This window comes from Podarcis tiliguerta (genome assembly GCF_965153285.1).
Source record: "Podarcis tiliguerta genome assembly, chromosome: 5".
In the NCBI taxonomy this organism is placed as follows: domain Eukaryota; kingdom Metazoa; phylum Chordata; class Lepidosauria; order Squamata; family Lacertidae; genus Podarcis; species Podarcis tiliguerta.
The window spans coordinates 7,397,502-7,418,626 of NC_139538.1; the positions used below are offsets into that span (position 1 = coordinate 7,397,502).

The following is a 21,125-nucleotide window of genomic DNA, read 5'->3' on the forward strand; positions in this document are numbered from 1 at the left end:
TAAGCCCCTTGGAAATGATACCTCTTGTCCCAACAGGAATCCGCTATCCCTGGACTCACCTACAGCTTGCGGAGCCAAGATCTGAGTGAAGCCGGCTGAAAAGGTGATGAGGACCACGGGGTAAGTGACCCAGGCCATGTACTGCAGGAAGATGTTGGCATCCAAACCCCCATACATCCACTTCTGGGCTGCAGAGAGACAGAAAAGGAGAGGGTACTTTTGTAAAGTGTGCAAGGGGGATATTCTCGCCTGGTAATCCTTCCTCTCTCAGGGACGTGGGTGGCGCTATGGGTAAAAGCCTCAGCGCCTAGGGCTTGCCGATCGAAAGGTCGGCGGTTCGAATCCCTGCGGCGGGGTGCGCTCCCGTCGTTTGGTCCCAGCGCCTGCCAACCTAGCAGTTCGAAAGCACCACCGGGTGCAAGTAGATAAATAGGGACCGCTTACCAGCGGGAAGGTAAACGGCGTTCCGTGTGCTGCGCTGGCTCACTAGATGCAGCTTGTCACGCTGGCCACGTGACCCAGAAGTGTCTGCGGACAGCGCTGGCCCCCGGCCTCTTGAGTGAGATGGGCGCACAACCCTAGAGTCTGTCAAGACTGGCCCATATGGGCAGGGGTACCTTTACCTTTAATCCTTCCTCTCTCCTGAAGGCAGCTATAGCATCAAAAGGGCCCCTTTTCAGGAGGCCAAAGGAAAAAGCAGGTGGGATTTTTGCAGGTGATGCTCACTCTCTGCTCCAGCTGCATCAACTAAGGACCAAGCCTAATATCTTGGCTTCCTAGTGGTGCAGCAACAAAACTGCTAGCATATTTGCAAAGCTAAGCTGGGGCCAGTAGGTTTTCAAATTGGATGGGGGACTGCGTGTTGAGATCAGAAGGTTGAATTAAATGACCCTCGGGGTCCTTTTAAAAGAGAAAGGATGAGGGTAAATATTCAGGGGGTAATAAAGACGCTCCACTGAAGTCAAGGACAGACATCAGTAGAAAAGGGGTATGCAGGCAAAACTTCTATATCTTTATGCCCTTGTTTCCCAATCTCTCTCTGCCCAGGACTTTTGTTCCTCCAGTTCTACCATTTGCTATCTGGTCCCCTAATCTCCTCCCTCCTTAAAATGACTCCAACTTTCCTCCCTTTCATGCCAAGGGCCTTGGACCCCATGGAGAACAGCCAATTCATAGCCCTGGGGCAGCCAGCCGGCCCATCCAGTTGACAGAGGGGAGCAGCAGCCTTCCTCTCGATGTCACCGTGTGTCAACACTTTCCTTACCTTGCAGGCAGGTGGCGATGGCAAAATCCATGGCCCAGCTCACCAGGGCCATAAGCAACCCCAAGAGGATCAGGAAGATCCAGTCCTCGCCCACCTTGGAGATGAGGAACTTTTGGCACCGCACAGTGCAGACTGCAGGAAGAGAAAGAGAGAGAGGACGTATTAGGGATGGAGATCAAGGGCCATGAATGTATAAATAAACAAATGAAATACTTTCTGTATAAATTGGGGTTGCCAACATGGCGTCAGCGGGTGCGGGGGGGGGGGCCTTGAGCACCCCCTCCCAAGCACTCCCCCCTTGGTCATGAGGCACAGAGAGCACCTTTCCCTACCTTGATTCACAGTAAAACCTTACCTTGTGGTAAGGTTAAAGCTTACTGGGAAGTGATATATAATGAATTGAAAAAGATGTTCAAAATAACTTTTATTTTAAAAAACCCAGAAGCTTTTCTTTTGGGCATCATAGGGACAGAACTACCTAACTTGTATAGAAATTTATTCATGTATGCTACTACAGCAGCAAGAATGCTACTTGCTCAAAAATGGAAATAAGCAGAAGCCCCAACAAAGGGAAAAACTTACGGAATATGCAGAAATAGCAAAACTTACCAGAAGAATAAGAAATCAAGATAACAAACTCTTTATAAAAGAATGGAAATGGTTTATTAAATATTTACAGATAAATCATAAACAGATTAAGACATTAGCAGGATTATTGTAATAACCTGCAGTTTTATAAGAGTACTGTAATTTACAGTAGGTAATTAAATGAGTAAACTAAATTAATTTGGATGTGCAGAAGTTATGAAAAAATGAATTTAAGGAACTGCAGAAAGAGGGGGAAGGAAGTCAAATTTTGAAATGTTAAATGGGTTGTAAAATTAACGAAATGCATAAATTTGAAAAGTATAAATAAAAAACTTTTTTTAAAACAAGATTCTCAGCAAAACCAATCCAGTGTACACGTTGAGTGGCTTTCAAACATTAATCCCAGCACACATGTTCAGCTACTGATCTTTGCCACATGTACAATTCGTGAACACACAGTGACGGAGACGTGCCAAGCCTCTGCAAACACGACGGTGTGTACCACAAATAAGCACGGTGCTCGCTCCTAATCCTTAGATTGCAGCTTGCTTGGGTGTTGTGCAAACTCAGCAGCCCAAAGCTGGCTCCCTTTCCTTTCCTTACTCTTTTAAAATCTCCGGTTACTTTTCAAGCTGCGGGGCCGGGGGGAGGGAGGGGAAACATTTATATTTTTAGACGTTTCCGTGAAACTAAATTGTTTTGATTCGAGTAACGACACACATTCAAGATCTGAAAAGGGACCTCTTGTCTCAGCAGAGGCGGCAGAGCCAACATGAATCCATGAATGAGTTTGAATAAGGAGTTGCATTTTAAGAACCGCAAATAAAAGCTTTGGGTCAGCCTGAACAATGATTGGCAAACTTGCCTCGGCCAACTGGAACACAAGACTCTGCCGCCAATTGGGAACTCTACGCGAAAGCTTGTTACATAACCACACAAACATGCACCCGTGTGTCCCCTAACGCTCACATAAAGAGCTTCATCAATACATTACTTTTGGAGTCAGCCACAGTGCTTGCTTTCTCTAGAAGCAATCACAATTAGCATCAGTGCGGACCGGTAGCTCCCTCCAGTGGAGACTTGAGAGCGGTCCTAAATGCAGTTCCTTGCCCACCCCCTGCCAATATTCTCTTTTTTTGCTTTGCTAAAAGAAACAGCTTGTTCCTCCACACCCAAAACCCATAACATTACCCCCCCCAAACAAGACATCTGTCCCCATTTGTACAAACAAACAGCAAAAAAAACGGCTTCCTTGTAAAAAAACCAAAAAACAGACAAGTTAGCAAAGGCATTAGAGAACACATAGCCAAAAACTGATAATAAAATACAATTACTATTTTAACCCAACACCAGAACAGTAACAGCTTCTTCTTTTCAGGCAAGTTCCAGTGCAACAAAATCTCTTCAAGCCTTTTTCTTTCTCCTTGTTGCACAGTCCTCCCAGTCCCGGTTCTGCATCCCAGAGCAGCTTACAGTCTCCCACATTTGGCAGCTCAAATAGGGAGTTCTGACATGTTGAACCCAGGATGCAAGCCTCAGTACCAGAACTTAGTACAGTGGTACCTTGGTTCTCGAACTTAATCCGTTCCAAGAGTCCATTCGACTCCCGAAACTGTTCGAAAACCAAGGCACGGCTTCCGATTGGCTGCTGAAGCTTCCCGCACTCAAGTGGTAACCACATCGGGTGTTCAGCTTCCGAAAAATGTTTGCAAACTAGAACACTTCCAGTTTTGCGGCGTTCAGGAGCCGATTTGTTCGGCAACTAAGCCATTCAAGAACCAAGGTACGACTGTATGCCAAAACCTTGCTCATCCTTTGCCTTGGACTACTGCAGCACAAAGCAGTTATCTGGGTGCACACACAGCTATCGAAACAATTCCTTAAAATCTTCAAAGAGTTCCCATCGATGCAGACATGCAAAAAGCATTTTAGGAAGGATCACTCTGGGGTTGCCTGCATGACTCTTTGGCTCGGGATTTCACAAACGTCTCAGTCCATGCAGATCAACAGCTAATTTGGGGCTCTAATTGCAGGCTCAGTCTTCTGGAGCCTCTTGATTTCTCCTTGGCCTCTCCTCTGGTTGTGGATCAGACCCCCAAATTCACACTCTAGTCCCAAAACAGTTTCAGTAGCCACACGCTACTGGGTTTCCCCAGCCATTTTGGGCAGCTTACAACACATAAAAAATATAGTGAAGTGTCAAACATTAAAAACTTCCCATTTGCTGCCCCTGGGCTAGTCCACTTTATCTCCTGCCCAAACTGTAAATCAAAGTCCTACCACAAGTCTCTATCACAAGCTTCTTCAGGATCAGCCGGCCCAGTCCATGCAAGTCCGCTGCCAAGAATGCCCCTCTCTGCTTACTCCCAACCTCTCCTCATGGGCAGGTAGCCATCCCAGTGGCTCTTACCCACCAAACTCACGGGACCCTGGGTGTCCCTTCCTGCTGGGGCCTGCTTAAGGGCTGCACCCAGTATAGGGACTGGTCTCCACTGCACAAGCCCATCTTGGTGAACTCAATGGGCTAAATCATTGGGGGGGGGGGTTAATCTCACCCAATTCAGCATGAGCTCCTCTGGCACATGCACACAGGCCTCCAGCTTCTTCTGTGTGTTTTCCTCTGCTGCACATTCATGTGCATCTCCATTCCTCCTGCTCACGCATGAGCACCTCTTGCATCTCCTCTTGCACTTCAGCAGGAGCTGGCTGCTCCTCTGGCACATGCATGCAGGTCTCAAGACTTCCCTGTGTTTTCTCCTCCAGTAAGGAAGCCACCGTCACTTCCCTCTTCTTGCACATTCACACGCACCTCCAATTCTTCCAGCTGCTCCCCGTCTTCCGTAGCAGGCTCCCAGGGAGTGGAGAAATCAATCAGCGGCTCCACGGCCCCACCCAGCTCACCCTTCTCTGAGGTGAGTCTTTCCTTCAGCTACCGTACGCATCTCTTCGCAGACCCAGCCCCTCAATTGCCCATCCACATTCTGGATCTCTTCAGCCACCTCTTCCACCTGGATGCCTTGTACCTGGGCTCCAGGGTCACTTTCAACCCCCTGTAGCATCTCATCAGGCAGGGCTTCCACCTCGCCTGCAGTCACACTCTCTCCAAGGAGGCTTCTCACAAATTCTGCTTGCAGCTGCTTCATTTCACTGAACCACTAGTTCTGCTGCTCTATCCGGCCTTTGCTGCTGGATCATAAGCCTGAACTGCTCCAGTTATGTTGCTGTTCCTCCCTCCAGCTCACAGGCCCTTCCTCCAGGAAACACGAATCCCACTTCTGACACCGGTGTTGCACACCACCCCAATCTCTGAGTGGTGCAAGATTCCTGGGGATCCAGGCACTTATGTTTCCTTTTGGAACACAGGTACAGCAGAGACTTTGGTGTCTACATAATTTATGGTTTATTTACACATATATACAACCCGAGCCTACAGTGGAGGGGTTCACAGCATTAACTCCTCCAAAATGCCTTTTCCCCCATAGCCACAGCCGTGGATTCAAACTGAAATCAAATGTTGCTCTCAGACGTTGCTCTGACTCTGCAGCTTGCTATTTTACTTCTAGGTTACATCACTGCAACTCAACTCTAAACTCTCTAACCATGATCGGGCCCCTACTAGGGCTATGCAATATCCGGTTTTCAACATCGTGCTATATTGCCAGCTAAACATCGCAATGCAGAGATACATCACAATGTATGAAAGTAAGGGGGAAGGAGAACTTCAAATTGGTTTGAATTGGCTTGGTAGCCAGCCAGCCCTCCATATCAGTGACATCGTGGCAAAGTCTCTCCCCAGAGCCCACCCTGGGCCACCCCCAGCTCCCACTCACATTGAGGGTCACATCCTGCAAACAGCGACTACCAGGAGCTGCTTCATGGGTACCGCGGCACAGCTCCCATTTGCCGACCACAGACACCACCACCAAGCAAACATATAGCCTGCCTGGAAGAGAAGCTTATGGCAGCAGCGCCAGAGGAAGTTCCCGGTCTACCCCTGCTCTGTGCTTTGCTGTCCCCTGAAGGAGGAAGGGGAGAGCTGAGATGGCAGAGCACCAGACAAAAGTTGGCTTTGTGCAGTTTATTGGCAAGTCAGATATTTTGAACCGGCAATTGCAACGTGGATTTCAAACTGGTTTGCAACGATTTATCATTAAATTGCCCAGACCTAGTCTCCACCCGATCGCCGAAGAATTGATGCTTTTGAATTATGGTGCTGGAGGTGACTCTTGAGAGTCCCATGGACTGCAAGAAGATCAAACCTATCCATTCTGAAGGAAATCAGCCCTGAGTGCTCACTGGAAGGACAGATCCTGAAGCTGAGGCTCCAAGACTTTGGCCACCTCATGAGAAGAGAAGACTCCCCGGAAAAGACGCTGATGTTGGGAAAGATGGAGGGCACAAGGAGAAGGGGACGGCAGAGGACGAGATGGTTGGATAGTATTCTCCAAGAGATGAACATGAGTTTGACCAAACTGCGGGAGGCAGTGGAAGACAGGAGTGCCTGGCGTGCTCTGGTCCATGGGGTCACGAAGAGTTGGATATGATTAAATGACTAAACGACAACAACAGTCCCCATCCATTGCCCATCTCACACAGAGCCCCTTTCCTGTGTTTCCCCCTTAATGGCTCATCACCCAGGCTATCACCTTGACACTGGAAGTTAGCCTGGCTTATATTTTAACACTTGCTGGATCCAGGAGTTAAAAGGAGCTCATATACAACCCTCAAGAGAGAAGTGAAGTTACAGGGAACCAGGCAGAGGGCCTTCTTGGCAGTGGCGCTCACCCTGTGGAACGCCCTCCCGTCAGATGTCAAGGAGATAAATAACTACACAACTTTTAGAAGACATCTGAAAGCAGCCCTATATTGGGAAGTTTATGCTTGATGTTTTATTATGTGTTTTATTATGTGCTGGAAGCCACCCAGAGTGGCTGGGGCACCCCAGCCAGATGGGCGGGGTATAAATAATAAAATTATTATTGTAATTATTTTTACTCCCCCACCCAAAAGCTCCTAACAAGCTTTTAATAGCAGGTCAGACTTTGAAGCATTAAGGAAATGTTTGAAGTTCCCTTTGACACAAAAACTATAGTCATAAGACCGAATAAGTCTCAGCTCACTAAAACTAATCGGAACAGCTGCTTGACCCATCTGCTGTAAAAGGGCTGTAGGCTTTAAACTCATTCAACATTTCCGCAGTTGGGAATTAAGGGGAGCCTCACACTGAACAACTTACTGAGTTGGTGCTGGCTCTCTTGGTCTCTGTGCCTTGCACAGCTCAACAAGGTTGTTGGAACGATAAAAGAGACAAGAACCATTAAGCATTCTGTACCTTCAGGACATGGTTAGGACTCCCCATCAACACCCCCCTTGCTTTCAGTCTTATCTGCAGATAAAGGAGCAGGTTGTTTCTCAATGCATCATTCGTTTCCTGCTTGGCAGGGGGTTGGACTCGACGGCCCTTGTGGTCTCTTCCAACTCTATGATTCTATGATTCAGATTTCACTGCTCTCAAACCAAGAGGTTGAGGGGGAAGAGAGCTATGAAAAAAGGGGTTGAAACCAAGGGTACGTAATTTGCAGCACAGACTTAGGCTTGGACCACAATACCTCAAGGACTGCCTCTTTCCATATGAATTTACCAGGACCCTGAAATCATCTTCTGAGGCCCTTCTTCGTGTGCCTTCTCCTCGAGAGGTCCAGAAGGTGGCAACATGAGAACAGGGCCTTCTCTGCAGTGGCTCCCCATCTGTGGAATGCTTTCCCCAGGGAAGTCTGCCTGGTGCCTTCATTATACACCTTTAGGCGCCAGGCAAAAACGTTCCTCTTTAACCAGGCTTTTGGTTGATCTGATTTACATCCTATGCCCTTTTAAAATGTCTTTTTTTGGGGGGGGGGGTGTTATTGGATTGTTTTTAGTTTTAATAGGTATTTTGTGGTTTTATATCTTGATTTTATTCTGTGAACCGCCCTGAGACCCCCAGGTATACGGCGGTATATAAATAATAATAATAATAATAATAATAATAATAATAATAATAATAATAATGTGTTGAGCATGCTGCTTTATGGAAGTGAGCCATGGGCAACTTACACCCGTCAGTAGTGCAAGAAGCTCCAGCGGATCTCTTCCAAGTGAGTGACAGGATTGTAAGTTGTTTTTATATGCAATGACAACAGCAAGAATATTATTGGCACAAAAATGGAAGCAAGAAGAATTACCGACGAAAGAAGAATGGCAGATGAAATTGATGGACTATGCAGAATTAGATAAATTAACAGGAAAGATTCGAAACCTGCGGGACCAGAGATTCTTAGAAGACTGGAGTAAATATATGAACTATTTGAAAAGTAACTGTAATGAACAGATTACGCTAGTAGGACTGCAAGAAGTTTTGTAAGGAGGACTATTTGAAATATTGCAAGACAGACAATGAGGAGAATTATTAGTTAATGATAATTAAGAGTAATAGAGAAATTAAGAAATGCAGAATAAGTGGTAAAGAACGAAAAATCATCAGAGATGTTGACAGAAGTCTAAAACATTGTATAAGATAAGAAGTTATGTTATATGATTGTTGGAAATGAAATGTTTAAAAAAACCAATAGAAATGTATATATATATATATATATATAAATGACAGACTCTTCATGGGACCACAGAAAGAGAGAGAGAAGGTATGGTATTTTGCCAAGCCAGCCTGACAAGCACTAGACCAACCCTAGAACTTCTGGGCGTCCAATGAAGCTGAACGCTGGAAGATTCAGGACAGCCCAAAGAAAATAATGCTTCACGGAGCGCGTTGTTAACCTATGGAACTCTCTGCCAGGGGAGGCAATGATGGCTGCCCACCTTGTTGCCTTTGAAAGAGGATTTCTCCAATTCATGGAGGAGGAGAGGGCTACTGACAGCTACGAGCCACAACGGCTACCCTCTGCCTTCCACGGTTGGAGGCAGCCTTGCTTCTGAACACCGTAGATTCCGGCGTATTAGGCGACTGGGCGTATAAGACAAATTGGCAGCTGCCAATTTGGGGGGTCAACTTATACGCCCAGTCTTATATGCGGCAGCTTCGCTGGGCAGCAGCAGTGGGTGGCGGACTCCGCTCCACACCGCACCGCGCCGGAAGCCACCCAGCAAAGCCGGCTTAGCATCGCTGGGCAGCTTCGCTGGGCAGCTTCCTCCCGCTGCCCGCCGCCCACTACCGCTGCCCAGCGAACCCATACCCAGCGTATAAGACGACCCCTGACTTTTCAGAGGATTTTCTGGGGTTAAAAAGTCATCTTATACGCTGGAATCTACGGTACTAGTTTCTGGAAACTGTCAGAGGGGAAAGTTGCTTTGTGCTCGGATTCTGCTTGTGAGTTTCCCTCAGGTATCTGGTTGGCCGCTGTGGGAACAGGATGCTGGACCAAATGGGCCACTGGCCTGATCCTGCAGGCTCTTCATACATATTTAAGCCAGCTTCCGCCACTGTGGCTCTACCACGGACATTTCTCCATTGCGTAACAGGATCGACTGAGCTGCTCCACCAAGCACCTGAATCATAAAAGCATGCCAAGAGGATATTTCCGCTGAGTTTCCAAGTTGGGGTTATTTTGGGGCGGGCAAGAGAGAGAAGTTTCCAGGCACAAGCCAGCTCACTTGTTTTGCGACACTCGCGCAGCTGTAAGAACAAAGCTGCTGCCGCCACCCCACCGGCACACCCCGCCTGCGCCACAGCCCCCTTGCCCACAGCACCTGGGGTTTGCAGAGGGGATGGCCTTCCCCCTCTGGCTTATGTGAGGGGGCCTGTGGGCCTGCCACCCCCCAACTCGGTTGCTATGCTAGCCACAGGCAGCCGGCAGATGGGCCCAGAGGGTGGCAAGGATGGAGGAGCCCCATGCCGAGTTAGCAAAACATGCCGTCACGCTAGAGCAACACAACGCATCGGTCAACACAACGCGGCAACTGGGAGCGGGGTGGGGAGAGGGCGGCCACGCCCGGGGCCATGCCGGGACAGGCCGGCTCTGAGCGGCTCTCTGGCTCATGCTGCGGCCCCAGGGAGCCGGCGACATTTAACAAGAGAATTTGCCTCAAGAACAATGCAGGCCTCGGCCTCAGCAGTTGCTAAGGGAACTATTTTAAGGCAGCGGGAACAAGCAGATCCCGGGAATGACGATGGGAGAGCTTTGGCCAGGGTATCCGGGCCCTGGGGTGGGTGGAAGGAGGGAGGGAATGAGGGTCTGGATTATCCAGGGGTCTTAAGATTTTAGAGCTGGAAGGAAGGCTGTTTAAAAGTTGCTCCTCATCTGCTGGTGCAGATATAAATATATATATTTAATGTCAAGATATAAAGGAAGAGAGCAGGGGTCAGCAATTTTTTTCAGCAGGGGGCCTGTCCGCTGTCCCTCAGACCTTGGGGGGGGGGCGGACTATATTTTTTTTGGGGGGGGGGAATGAACGAATTCCTATGCCCCACAAATAACCCAGAGATGCATTTTAAATAAAAGTACACATTTTACTTGTGTAAAAATATGCTGATTTCCGGACCGTCCGCGGGCCAGATTTAGAAGGCGATTGGGCTGGATCCGGCCCTTGGGCCTTAATTTGACTACCCATGGAAGAGAGCAATAGGTAAAGGGACCCCTGACTATTAGGTCCAGTCGCGGACGATTCTGGGGTTGCGGCGCTCATCTCGCTTTATTGGCCGAGGGAGCCGGTGTACAGCTTCCAGGTCACGTGGCCAGCATGACTAAACCGCTTCTGGCAAACCAGAGCAGCGCACGGAAACGCCGTTTACCTTCCCGCCAGAGCGGTACCAATTTATCTACTTGTACTTTTGATGTGCTTTCGAACTGCTAGGATGGCAGGAGCAGGGGCATCAAAAGTGCCACTTATTTATTTAGTTGAAAGAATGTTCTCTGTCTTTTTCCTCCATCCCCTCGCTCTAAGCTTTTGTGAACCTGGTATCAAAGAGAGTGTTGGACTAAGACCCCGCAAGGGACCAGGGTTCAAATTCCCGCTCGGCCACGAAGCTTGCTGGGTGACCTTGCAGAAGGTGGGGGGAAGCAGCTCTTCAAGCAAGGGCGCTCAGGACCTCTGGCAATTTTGCTGGGGAAGCTTCCAACACAAGAGATGTTGTGAAAGTTCTCTGACCCTGTTCCTCCGAGAGCCCAACAAATAGTCGTGCGAAATTGTATCTCCCACTGGCTCAGTGCACTCGCATGCCCAGTTTATGCCAAGGATTCAGCTGGAGGCCTGTCAGGCTGAGGTCATGAATACTCTGCCTATTGTTAGAGGATGCTGAGAGAGCTCAGTCCGAGAAGACAGACAGAGACAGGCTGAGCAAGAAAGGAAGGCGGAAGCAAGAGAAGCGACAGAAAGGAGAAGTCAGTCGGTAGCAAAGAGGACTCCCTGCATGTGCAAAGAAAGCCTGGGATGCATAAGTACAACTTTCCTGCAGCCCAAGAAACTGTGCACAGGAGCAGGTGTACTAAAACTGTCAAGTATACAGCGATTCATGAATACAGAGAGTGATGCATGCAACAGGTAAAGTCTAGCCTGGTTCACACGAAACAAAGACTGAAAGCAAAGTTGCATGCCGATTCATAAAAAGTAGGCATGTACCATTTATGCACAGGCATGAGAAAGGGCTCAGGATGCACCAAGTGGCTGCAGTAAGGGGTTGTCCAAGAGATGAACCCTCTACTCCTGGTTCAGTGTTGTGGTAAATAAGCGGGAGCATGGGAAATGAAGGGGGAGCATGGGGAGTGACCTGGGGAAAGGCCAATACATCTTTTCCCAGGACCACCACCCTCAACCCCCAGGTGAACACCTGGAGGCAGAAGCAGAATTGACGCTGTTCCCAGACAATTTCATGCTGCTGAGACGTTCTCCATCTTCGGACGGAGACAACTGCAAAGCGAGAAAAGAACAATGCGTCCCAAGGCCTCCCAAAATCTGATGTGGCCTGCTTGCATTTACAGAATGAAATAATACGTAAAAGCACAGCAAGGCAGAAGTTTTATCAGCATGTAACAAAAAACACTAGCTAGTGACCTCCAAGGGAGCATGGAAGGCCGAGAGCACAATTGTGCAAAGGCAAGCGAGCCTCTGAACATAGGTTTTGGACTACGTACACCAGTTCTGACAGGGGCTGGATCTACACTGATCTGTAAAAACGCTATAAAAAAAGCTATATACCTCCCGATGTGATTTTCCATTGCTCTGCAGAGCCCTCTGGTGTCACATTTTTGACGAGCTGAATGGCAGGCCCAGGATGCCCCTCCCCTTCCTCTCCCCCCACCCCAGAGGCTGCAAGGACTTATAAAGACGCATTTCCACCCCCAGATCTCTCCCCGCTCCCCAGGACACGGCAGGCTCCTTACTGCGGCAGCGGGCGCATCGGCTCTGGTCATACTCCAGCAGCTCAGAGGGGCGCAGGCGGTCCTTTGGGGATGGCTTCCAGCGCTCTTGCTGCAGGCGGATGCGGGCTGCTTCATCCTTGGCGTAGGCTCCCAGGTCCTGCGTGTAGCGGCCATACATCTGGGGACGGAACACACAGCGAAGGGTCAAGGGCACAGCCAGGCTGGTGAAAGAGGAGATGGAGCAATTTGGGTGGTCAGGAAGAAGGCACCTCCCTGTCCTTGGAGGTCAAGGGTCAATCTCCCATGGATGGAGGAGGCCTTCCTGCTATGCATACAAGTTGCCCAAAGTACTGACCCTGCAATGTTCAGGAGAATAACGCATAATGCAAGGGGAAGGAGAGAGACCGGAAACTATGAAATTTCCCCCTTTATCCCAGAGGTCCGTGGTTATTTGGAGGTATACAAAATGCACTCAGCACATGTTCGGTGGTGCTCTCCTCCTTTCCTTGAGAATGTAAGAAGAGTCCTCCTGAATCAGGCCATAACATCAATCAAATTCTGCATTTTGATCCCACAGATGCCCATCAGGAGACCACATGCAGGGTATTGATGCAGCAGCACTCCCTGGCTGTTCTCTCAGGGACTGGAGTTCGGATCCTGGAGGCAGCATATAGCCATAATGATGTTCAGAAGCTGCTGCCCGGCCTTGTCCTCCCTCTCACAGCAGTAAATTCCTCAAGTTAGCTATGCACTGTGCTTATCTCGTCTAAAATGTTCCAGGGTTGAGGAGATCTTGGAACGAAAAACAAATCTCAAGGTTAAGCCCTCAAGCAACCCTTAACTTGTTTCTAAAGAGAGGTGTTCGGGCTCCATCCTGTCTCTCTGACCTGCATCCCCCCGACTCCTACTCCAGGTGTAGGGCTGTAGCTCAGTGGTGGAGCCAGGCTCCAGGCAAGGCTGTGTGAAAGCTCAGAGGGCTTCTACCTTTCAGCCTAGACAAAACTGGGCTAGATAGTCATCTGTCATGGATGCTTTGGTCAAGATTCCTGCACTGCTGGGGGTTGGACAAGATGACCCTGTGTTCTATGATTGCATGCTCTTATGTCCTAGGAGTTGAGCTGGTACTGTGGCCACTTGATAACATCACCTCTTACAGACCCGGCACTTCCAGGTGCAGCTCCTTCACCTTGTCCTAGGAACCTAGAATAGGCTCAGCCCCACTCTCTCTGCTGACACAACATACACAAGTCCTTTGTTCTGAGCAAAGCTGGCCAGGCTCTCTGCACCTCTCCTGTCTGGCCTAGAGACCCAGAAACAAAAAGCTGACATCACTACCCTTGGGTAAAGGTAAAGGTAAAGGGACTCCTGACCATTAGGTCCAGTCGTGACCGACTCTGGGGTTGCGGCACTCATCTTGCTTTATTGGCCGAGGGAGCTGGCATACAGCTTCTGGGTCACGTGGCCAGCATGACTGAGCCGCTTCTGGCGAACCAGAGCAGCGCGCAGAAACACCGTTTACCTTCCCGCCAGAGCAGTACCTATTTATCTACTTGCACTTTGATGTGCTTCCAAACTGCCAGGTTGGCAGGAGCACGAGCAACGGGAGCTCACCCCGTCGTGGGGATTCAAACCGCCAACCTTCTGATTGGCAAGTCCTAGGCTCTGTGGTTTAACCCTGTGATACTATAGCCAAAAGTCTTGTGAGGATGGAAGGAGCAGAATCCCTTAACATCCTGCTGGGGGGGGGCATGGCTCCCAGGGTAAAACATCTGCCTTGCGTGTGGCAGGTCCCTGGTTCAATCCCCAGGACCTCTGGCTCTTTTTAAAACAAATCACCATTATCATCATCTCCAGCTAGGGCTGGGAGAACATCCCTGCCTGAAACCCTGGGAAGCTGCTGCCAGTCAGTGTAGACAATACTGAACTAGCTGCACCAATGGCCTGGTTCAGTATAAGGCACCTTCCTATGCCCCTATGTGTGTGAGCATGTTTGCTATTATGCAATCGATGACCAGGAAAATAGTAATTCACCACCACTGCTCCAAAGTAGCAGCCTGCGAGGTGGAAAGTTGTTCAAAAGTTGTTTGGCATTTCTAGTGGTTTTTCGCTTGCTGGGGAGACATCAGAAGGTGGGAACAAACTTCCTTCTTGCTCAGTGGGGTGGACTCTTGCTTGCGCATTTCCCCTTATCTCAGCATAAATAGAAGCAATAGAAGCTTCCAGCTTTGATTCAGAAAATAAAACAAACAGCGTTTTGCAAAAAAGGCCATGAACATCCCAGCACAGCGCCTTCCTAGCTGCAGCTTTGCCTCTTGCTGGAACACAGGAAGGTCCATCAACACTGGCTGGCAGCAGCTCTGCAAGGTTTTCAGATGGAGCCAGCCTTCTGCATACAAAACATATGCTTCTACCCCTGACCTATATGGTGCTTCCCCTTCCTCTCTCTCCACGTTTCCCATCCTCTTGGCTCGCTGGCAGCCCGGCAGTTCTGCCAATGGTGCGGACCAGGCAGAGAGAAGGGTCTAGGGCTAGGCAAAGCAAACACAGAGGCCTCTTCCCTCTCCAAGGAGGCCGCTTCCAGAACAATGGCAGGCAGATAAGGAGGCTGCCCTGCGGATCAATAGCCATTGTTCCCCAGTGCAATGCTACTCCCAGCACTGAGGCCGGAAACGGGCTGGCGTTCCCAGCTGGCACTGGCGAACAGCACCACCCAGCCAGCCCGATTTCACGAATAGCCACGTGGGCCTGGGCAAGGGCGGTGGGGGTCAGGCCAGGCCAGACTGAGCACCAGCAAATAGGTAGCTACAACCCAAACTAGGTAGCCTGAAGAAAGCCCCCTGCTCTCTTGGCCTCAGCTCTGCCATCTGTAACATGGGCGTGAAAATATGGTTATGTACGGAGAAACCATTCACGGACAGGGGGTGGCTCCGCTGAGCTCTAGAAGTCCCTTCCCAGCTTCTAGGATCACCCAGCAGGAGTCTTCCAACCAGGAAATTATCATTGAGGGGTCAGTGGTTGCATTCAGCCTGTCCGTTCAGGCCCTGCCAAAGATTTAAGTGCCTGGCTTCCCTCCCCTCTGCCCTAAGCCAGGAATACCAAAGAGCCAGGAGAAGTTAGCAGGGCAGGCAGGGTGGATGACTGCTTCAGCTACAAGAGAGAGAGAGATGTAGGGCCCTTCCAAAAAGTCATTTTTATTGCACACTCCTGATTATTGGTGCAAACAAGGGCAGTTAAACACAAGCCCACTTTTAACACGGCTTTGCTTCTTCAAATAAAACACGCTTAGACTTGCAGAATTTTGCACATCATGAATCACAGATTTGCAGAGTTGGAAGGGACCCGAGAGTTATCTAGTCCAACCCCCTGTGCCAGTGTGAGAGAGCCAGTGTGGTGTAGTGGTTAAGAGCGGTGGACTCGTAATCTGGTGAACCGGGTTTGATTCCCTGCTCCTCCACATGCAGCTGCTGGGTGACCTTGGGCTAGTCACACTTCTTTGACGTCTCTCAGCCTCATTCACCTCACAGAGTGTTTGTTGTGGGGAGGAAGGGAAAGGAGAATGTTAGCCGCTTTGAGACTCCTTCGGGTAGTGATAAAGTGGGATATCAAATCCAATCCCTGCAATGCAGGGATCTCAACTAAAGCATCCATGACAGATGGCCATCCAACCTCTGCTTAAAAACCTCCAAGGAAGGAGAGTCCACCACCTCTCGTGGGAGTCTGTTCCACTGCCGAACAGCTCTTACTGTCTTCCTGGTGTTTAGCTGGAATCACCTTTCTCATAAATTGAAGGCATTGGTTGGGGTCTTACCCTCCAGAGCAAGAGAGAACAAGCTTGCTCCATCTTCCATGTAACAGCCCTGGAGATATTTGAAGATGGCTATCCTACCTCCTCTCTCTCCCCTCTTTTCCAAGCTAAACATATCCAGCTCCTTCAACTGTTCCTCATAAGGCTTGGTTTCCAAGCCCTCCTCTGCACACCTTCCAGCTTGTCAGCATCCTTCTTAAATTGTGGCACCCAGAGTTGGACACAGTATTCCAGGTGTGGTCTGACCAAGGCAGAACAGAGTGATACCATGACTTCCCTTGATCAGGACATTAAAATTCTGTTGATACAGCCTAGAATAGAGTTAGCTTTTTTTGCTGCTGCATCACACTGCTGACTCACGTTAACAGATTGCAGAGTTGTGAGCACATCCATCATGTGGGCATCATTACAAATGTCGAGGAGGGGAACCCTGAAGGAGGAAGTGATAGAACTGGGTCCTTCCAGACTGGTGTTTCTCCCCGCACCCACTGGGCTCTTCCCTGTCCCTTGCAGAACAAGTCATTGCTCCCTGTGAGGCAGCCCCACGGAGGACCACCAGCCCAGCCCCGCAGCCCCAGGCAAGGCTGGCTGTGCCCTGATCTCCCTGTCTTGACATACATTAATTGGTTTGGGATTCTGTCCTGCCATACACCTTCCCTAAAAAAGGACTTGTAGGCCTTATTATGTGCCGCTTCCAACTACTACTTGCCAAAACATCTCCTGCATGCACCCAATTTCCACAGGAATTATATATACTGCTTCACTACCTGCGTACTGATTTGTAATCAAACACCCTCTAATGAAAAGATTATTTTTCTGGAGTCACTTCCAGATGACCCTGTTTGCTGAGCAACCCCCTTGATTGGTTTTCACACTGGTGGGCAGGAAGGGGAATGACCATTTACTGAACCTTCACTCTGATTTGTCTGCAGGTCGTATGATATTGCATCCAGAACTATCCAGTGCATTTTCTGCCCCTTACTGCAAAAAAAGAAGAAGTCCAGTTTGGGGAGAAAATGAGTTTCTTGCAAGAGTTTTAACTATGCAACCTGAATTTGCCAGTATGTGACTCAATCACATCAGAAAATGATGGTTATCTGGGAATGCCATCAACCTGCTTATTGAAGACTCTGGTTTATTTGCAGAGGGATTAGATGACGTGGGCTATTTAATGAGCACTTATTGTGATTTGTTTGCAGAGATTTTAGATGACATTGCATCAAAGCAAATGTTATGCCACACTTTCCTCTGCATTTTCCCGGCACCCTTCTTTATCTTCTGTGGAAGCAGGTTTGTTGCACAAGACCCCCAGACCGACTATAACACCACAATCTGAATTTGCCAGTGTGCGATGGAAATCCACCTGGGGGGAAAACCAACTGAAATCGCCCTGAGGCTCCCTTTGCCTTTGGAACAATGCACAAAAATTAACAGCGAGATCATGACACACCCTGAAAACAGCTACATCCATAGAACTCAAAGGCTTCAAGGGTACATAGAGAGGCCGTGCTCCGCATTTTTGGAATTCCTGCCTGCTCATTGTTTAGGTAACAATGGTAAAGTTTGTTCTAGATTTAAGACTGAAAGCATACTTAGTCAATATTATGTCCATTTCTCTTGTATTTCTTGCACCTACATTGGCTGTCAGGTAAAGACCTTTTCGTCTTCCCAGACTCACAAGATCAGTTATCATTCCTGGGCAGCATGCAGCTAAAACACTTCTGCTAGCACAATAACTTTTAGCTGTGCAGTTTCTTCCACTGTCTGGAGCACATTTAGGAGTCGTGTCGGGGGGCATGCAGAGAGAGGACAGGGCGATGAATTTCCACTTCATAGCTAAAAGTTCTAGTACTAGCAGAACTGTTTAGCTGAGTGCCACCCATGGCTATTTTCCCTGCTGCTGGTTTTATTCTGATTGCAGATCAACTGTTTTAATTGTTGTGTTATGATTTGACATTCTGCTTTCACAGTTCATGGTTTTAACCTCTTATCTGTGGACTGCCAAGAAATTTGTGCTGCTGTTAAGAACGGGTGGTGAAGAAATGCTGTCAGTAAAATGAAGTGAGCAATTTCTTTGTGTCCCACTATCCGACACACCAAATTGTCCCATGATTTCTGGGAGACTGCGATGCTTCCAGGATCCCTCCACTTTTGTGGGCTGAAGCCCAGCCTGAGACAAGGAATCCTAGTGCACCCTGACTCCCTCTGTCGGATAATGGGTGGCTGTGGGCATTTAATGCTGCGCAGAACCTCTACAAGTAGCTCAAATGCGCCTAACATGGCAGCAGTGTAGCGTGGGTTGCCAGTGCCCAGGGCAGGCAAGCCACTGAAGCCACAGGAGTGCCTGCCTCTCCCCGCCCCCCACAAACAAATCCTTTAAAACAAAACAAAAACAAAACCTATTCAACTTGGTGGTCGTCATTACGTCTTCTGGGTGCGAATTCCACAGTTCAGCTATGCACTCAATCTTATTTCAATGTTCAGCATCTGTCCGTGAGGTCTAATGTTGTGAGATGGGGGAAAACTTCCTCTTCTCTCTCTTTTCCCCCTCACCACCCCACAACGTGACACTTAGGTAAAGGAACTCTAATGCTAAGAAGGAAGATTCATAATACTCCAGAGACAATTCCAGCCCAGGAGGAGGGCAGAGTTGAAGAGGCTCAATTGTGGATTAAATCGTCAGCAAGCTCGGTTTCAAAAAGATATAATGTTCAGGAACGTTGAGGGGAAGGTGGCTGCCCTCTTTCCATGTCGCTAGATTCAACTGCTCACTGGAAAGAAAGAAAGAAAGAAAGAAAGAAAGAAAGAAAGAAAGAAAGAAAGAAGAGAAAACCTGCCAGCCTTTATTCTCTCTGGCACAATTTCCTGGTCTGCCCCTGCCACAGAGTGCCAAGAGCGCTGGATACAAAGGGAACAGTGGCTGAAAATCTGTGTCATGCTGAATTTATTCAGCAAATCTCTCCCAGGCCGCTCTAATCAGTCCCGATCGGCTGCACGCGGAACAACGGGAGCTTGTGAAGTTTAATCCCAAAGGACCCTCTGCCCTGCTGGGCCCAGGGACGGCTAAGGTGGAGGCAAGTCTGCTTGGAAGCATTTTCTACGCATAGAAGCCGGCGGTTTCCCCCGACACAAACAACTTTTGCTTCTCATGGCGGAGTTCCCGTGCCAAAGTGATTTGCCGGCGAACCTGCCTGCCAGCCATGGAACCCTGGCACACTGCAAAGGACTCTGGGAGGTTTCCTAAGGGGTACAACTCAGGACTGGGCTGCAGAGTCATGTCAAGACCGCAAATGCATTCAATGCACCCGTTTCATTCCTTTGGAAAGATACAGTTCCCAGCACCCTTAACCAAACCTCTTCTTCTTATCTATCTATCTATCTATCTATCTATCTATCTATCATCTATCTATCTATCTATCTATCTATCTATCTATCTATCATCTATCTATCATCTATCTATCTATCTATCTATCTATCTATGTCTAATCTATCTATCTTTCCTATCACTAGGGCTGTGGTGAAAACACACAGAGACACCAAGCATGCTACCTTGACTAGAGGAAGAGCAGGATAAAAAGTTAACCAAAAAATAATCATTACTTTCCAAACAGGAGTCCAGAGCGAGACCTCTGTCCCCAAGGACACAGTGCTAAGCGAATGGTAAGCAGCCACCACAGTGTCCATCAATTGCATCTTCGCATCAGTCAGATGCAAATCAAATTTTTGACAGGCCTTAAAATAACTGGAGCTTTTTCATGTTTCCAACTCTGCCAAGAATTAAGCTGTTTTTAGGTACAGCATGGTTTTATGTCGCTTTAGCAATTGGCCCCATTTTTGTGGGCCATCACACAAAGGCTTCACTCATAGAGTCTCGGGCAGACGCTGGAACAGGACGAGACGTCCAGAGAAGGAACAGTACAAAGAAGCACATCCTTGGTTTGAATCTCTCCCGCGACACAAACTTTCTAGGTGGCAAGATAAGTGTTCAAACTCAGTGTGCGGGCACCCACCCACAAAGAGCCATCTGCTACACAGGGATAATAATATCAATTCCCCATTATGGAATTCTTGCATTGGTTCACACAGCACATAGTTTATCTGTGGAACTCGCTGCCGCAGGAGACTGTGACGGCCACCAACTTGGGTAGCTTTAAAAGAGGACTGGGCAAATTCATAGATGGTAAGGTTATCAATGGCTACTAGCTGGAGGCAGGAGGGGAGAGTGCTCTTGCCCCTGGGTCCCACAGGCATCCTGCTGGCCACTGTGAGAACAGGATGCTGGACTGATGGACAGCTGGCCTGATCCAGCAGGCTCTAATCATGTCACTTATTCAATGGAGAGGTGTTCCATTTACTGACAGAGCTGTGGGACCACTCCACTAACACTGCTCCTAACATCATCACATGGAAAGTGAAGGAAACTTGTTTACTCCTGCTCTGGAGGATAGGACATGGACCAATGGATTTCAAGTTACAAAAAATGAGATTCTGACTAAACATCAGGAAGAACTTTCTGAGAGTAAGGGCTGTTTGACAGTGGAACCGACTCCCTTCCTTGGAGGTTTTTAAGCAGAGGTTGGATCTGCCATGGATGGTTTAGCTGAGATTCTTGCATTGATTCTATGACCATCACTATCTCCATCCTGGGGCTTGGTTTAGTTGTGATGTCAGGAGAGGGGCTGGAGGCACAGCCCCATCAATGCATGGAGCCCTGCTCAACTGAAGGTAGATTTCTTAACACATGAAGGGATTGTTGAGCTTGGGCATCTGCTAGAGGGAAGCTGATATATAGAATCATCTCATTCAATCCCCTGCAGAGCAGGAATATCAGCTACAGCATCCATGACAGATGACCATCCAACCTCTGCTTAAAAACCTCCAAGGAAGGAGTGTCCACCACCTCTTGTGGGAATCAGCTCCACTGTTGAACAGCTCTTACTGTCAGAAAGTTTTTCCTGAAGTTTAGTCAGAATCTCCTTTCTTGTAACATGAAGCCATTGCCTCAAGTCCAACTCTCCAGAGCAGGAGAAAACAAGCATGTTCCCTTTTCCATGTAACAGTCCTTAAGATATGTGAAGATGGCTATCACACACACAGAAGGAAGGGGGGCAGCTCAGCC

The 21,125-nt window shown here is 48.6% G+C and overlaps 1 protein-coding gene across 2 annotated transcripts in view; it reads right to left on the reverse strand.

Moving 5' to 3' along the window:
• Positions 1 to 21,125, reverse strand: part of CLCN2 (chloride voltage-gated channel 2) — a 73,973-nt gene that overhangs the window by 31,745 nt on the left and 21,103 nt on the right. For both annotated transcript variants that reach the window (XM_083442037.1, XM_083442038.1), the window contains exons 2-4: positions 12,223 to 12,379; positions 1,265 to 1,396; positions 60 to 188 (exon numbers count right to left, since the gene is read on the reverse strand). In XM_083442037.1, the coding sequence (XP_083298163.1) occupies positions 60 to 188; positions 1,265 to 1,396; positions 12,223 to 12,379 (418 nt within the window). The remainder of the gene's footprint in view (positions 1 to 59; positions 189 to 1,264; positions 1,397 to 12,222; positions 12,380 to 21,125) is intronic.